Source organism: Mandrillus leucophaeus, unplaced genomic scaffold, assembly GCF_000951045.1.
Source record: "Mandrillus leucophaeus isolate KB7577 unplaced genomic scaffold, Mleu.le_1.0 Scaffold9, whole genome shotgun sequence".
NCBI classification, from domain to species: Eukaryota; Metazoa; Chordata; class Mammalia; order Primates; family Cercopithecidae; genus Mandrillus; species Mandrillus leucophaeus.
In genome coordinates, this window is record NW_012109807.1 from 9,694,683 (window position 1) to 9,698,031 (window position 3,349).

At 59.6% G+C, this 3,349-nt stretch overlaps 1 protein-coding gene across 1 annotated transcript in view; it reads left to right on the top strand.

Annotated features, from left to right (window-relative positions):
• DUSP2 (dual specificity phosphatase 2) overlaps positions 1 to 1,779 on the top strand; it is a 3,780-nt gene extending 2,001 nt beyond the window's left edge. The window contains exons 2-4 of the mRNA XM_011969687.1: positions 28 to 193; positions 574 to 793; positions 910 to 1,779. Of these exons, the coding sequence (XP_011825077.1) occupies positions 28 to 193; positions 574 to 793; positions 910 to 1,124 (601 nt within the window). The 3' untranslated portion in view covers positions 1,125 to 1,779. The remainder of the gene's footprint in view (positions 1 to 27; positions 194 to 573; positions 794 to 909) is intronic.
• The last annotated feature ends 1,570 nt before the right edge of the window (positions 1,780 to 3,349 follow it).

The window sequence follows — 3,349 nt, forward strand, 5'->3', positions numbered from 1 at the left end:
CCCTTGGCCCGCCCCACCCGCCTCCAGCCCGGCTTTCCCTGCTGACCGTGCCCTTCCCCTCCTTGCAGGAGGCTTCGACGGCTTCCAGGGCTGCTGTCCCGATCTGTGCTCTGAGGCCCCCGCCCCTGCGCTGCCGCCGCCGGCAGGGAGCAAAACCAGCTGCTCCGACCCGAGGGCTCCCATCTACGACCAGGTGAGTGCTGCCCCCCGCCCCGGACCCCCCCTCCCTCCCCACCGCAGACTGGGCGCCTCTAGAGAAAGAGCCTGCCATTTGGGGATGCGAGCAGTTTGCCCATGTACACACCTGTGTACGTGTGTGTGTTGGGGGGGTGGGGCACGGCTGCTCGCACATGCCTGTGTGGGTCTGTGTACGTTTGCATGTGTATGTTGGGAGCGTGAGGGGGCACGTGTGTCCCGGTGTGTCCCCCGCACATTCCTGAGTCCTGTCTCAGGTCAGGAGGACTGGCTGAGGACTCCTCTTGTGTCGGCCAGCCCATGGGGTCTCCACCCGCTGCCGCTCCAGCCCTCCGGGGCTGGGCTGGGAAGGCCTCACCGTCCATCTACCCTCTCCAGGGTGGCCCTGTGGAGATCTTGCCCTACCTGTTCCTGGGCAGCTGCAGCCATTCGTCAGACCTGCAGGGGCTGCAGGCGTGTGGCATCACCGCCGTCCTCAACGTGTCCGCCAGCTGCCCCAACCACTTTGAGGGCCTTTTCCGCTACAAGAGTATCCCTGTGGAGGACAACCAGATGGTGGAGATCAGCGCCTGGTTCCAGGAGGCCATAGGCTTCATTGGTAAGGGGGCGCCTCTGCCCAGAGGTCCCGAGGGGCTCCAGAGGAGAGGGCTGGGGGCACCTGTCTCCTGGGCTGTGCACATGCCGTCTGACACCACTCCCCCGTCTCCCTTGCAGACTGGGTGAAGAACAGCGGAGGCCGGGTGCTGGTGCACTGCCAGGCCGGCATCTCGCGCTCGGCCACCATCTGCCTGGCCTACCTCATGCAGAGTCGCCGTGTGCGGCTGGACGAGGCCTTTGACTTCGTTAAGCAGCGTCGGGGGATCATCTCCCCCAACTTCAGTTTCATGGGGCAGCTGCTGCAGTTTGAGACCCAGGTGCTGTGTCACTGAGGTGGTGCCCTTCTGCCTGCCCCCCTCACTGTGCTGGCAGGAGCTGACTGTGGACTGGTGGGTTCCTCTCTGGGCCGGCACAGTCCCCTCACCTCTGGGAGGGCTGCTACCTCCTCACAGTTTGAGAAGCCCCGTGGGGGGCTCTAGCAATGCCGGCATGCTGGCCTTTCTGACCTGGTGCTCTTCTGCCGGGGGACTGAGGCTGGCCCTCATTCGGGGTCGGGAACCGAGGGTGTGTCTGCTCTTTCCCATCCCATCCTCTGGCGGAAATCAACTGGACTCTATACTGTGGACTCTCCCTGGTCCACCATCATGTTGAAGCCCTTGGCAGCCTGAGAGCTCCAAGGAACAAGCTGTGACAACCAGGAGCCCTGTCCGTGGGTTGGTCCGCCCCGGGCCTGGAGCCCAAGCCCTGTGTTCCTGGGGAAGCTGGGGACTTGGGAAGTGATGGGTGTGTTGTGCTGTGTGTGTCAGTCTGTGAGCCTTTCACGCCTGTGCTGGCGTTGGAAAGTTATTTGTGCTCAGCTGACGTTTAACACTCCCTCCCCCGCTTCCTCCTCGCCCTGTGGGCAAGGATTGGAAACTTAGCACTTTATATTTATACAGATCATTCAGGATGTGTCAATAAAATATTGTTTTGTTTAAAAAACAACAACCCAGTGTCTGGTCTCATCTGATGCCTGGGAGCCTGCTTGGACCTCACATTTCCTTGTGCCCTCAGGGTTTCGGAAGTGAAGGGGCAGAGGGGCCGGTGGCCGGAAGGGGCAGGTCTGACCCTCCTCGCAAAGGCTGCTCTCTTGCCCTCAGTTCTCCCTGCGCTGGCGTCTTCCCAGACAGGGACCTCTCCCCAGAGCTGAACAGGGTTGTTTCTGGGAGGCTGGGGTCCCGTCTGTGATTCAGAGCCGGGCCCAGTGCTGCCCCGATCAGACCCCACTTCCTTTTCGGAACATGGAAGGATGCAAGTGTGTGCCTGAGGGTGTGGTCCTGTGGGGGTGGGTGGTCTTGGCCTGTGCACACGTGCATGTTGCGTGTGGCGTTCCTGTGGGAGCGTGTGTGCACGCCCACGCAAGGGGCACTTCCCAGGCCGTGTGGGTGTCTGCTTCCTCACAGCAGGCCCGCACGGCCTCCCTACTCTTCTCCTACATCCCAGGGCTGGGGCTCACGGTGTCCCCTGTTCCAGAGCTCCTTCGTGTCCCCCAAAGGCATGTGGCCCCATGTCTGATGCAGAGGACCTGTCACCAGGGATGGGATTCATTGTTCTGCACACCCACCCAACTGGCACATCTTGGTCGAACTTCCAGTTACGGGCCCAGCATAGGACTAAGGTTCAGTGGAGACCTGAGACAAGGGCCGCGCCCATGCCAGAAGCCTAGGGGTACCTGTCGAGGCTGCCGGAAGGGGGTGCTGTGATCTGCCTGTGAGCAGGGCTGCTGAGGCCTTTGGGGATGGTTGTGCGGGAGCCAGGCCTACTTCAGGCTCACCGGGACATTCGGCCATTGGGAGTGTCATCCAGCCAAGGGTTGCCTCTGCACCAACTGTCTGTGGTCTGTTAGGAACTAGGATGCACAGCAGGAGGTGAGCAGCTTCATCAGTATCACAGCTGCTCCCCGCATACCCCATTGCTAGCATTACTGCCTGAGCTCCGCCTCCTATCAGATCAGTGGCAGCATTAGATTCTCATAGGAGCTCGAACCCTGTTGTGAACTGCATTAGAGGGATATGGGATGTATGCTCCTTATGAAACTCTAACTAATGCCTGATGATCCGTCAACTGTCTCCCATCACTCCCAGATGTTTTCTTCAGTTGCAAGAAAACAAGCTCTGGGCTCCCACTGATTCTACATTATGGTGAGTTGTATAATTATTTCATGATAGATTACAGTGTAATAGTAGAAATAAAGTGCACAGTAAGTGTAATGCACTTGAATCACCTAGAAACCATCCCCCTCACCATCCTGGGCCAGGCGCGGTGGCTCATGCCTGTAATCCCAGCACTTCGGGAGGCCGAGATGGGTGGATCACCTGAGGTCAGGAGTTCGAGACCAGCCTGGCCAACATGGCAAAACCCCGTCTCTACTAAAAATACAAAAATTAGCCAGACTTGGTGGCAGGTGCCTGTAATCCCAGCTACTCAGGAGTCTGAGGCAGGAGAATTGCTTGAACCTGGGAGGCGGAGGTTGCAGTGAGCCTAGATCGCACCATTGCACCCCAGCCTGGGCGCCAAG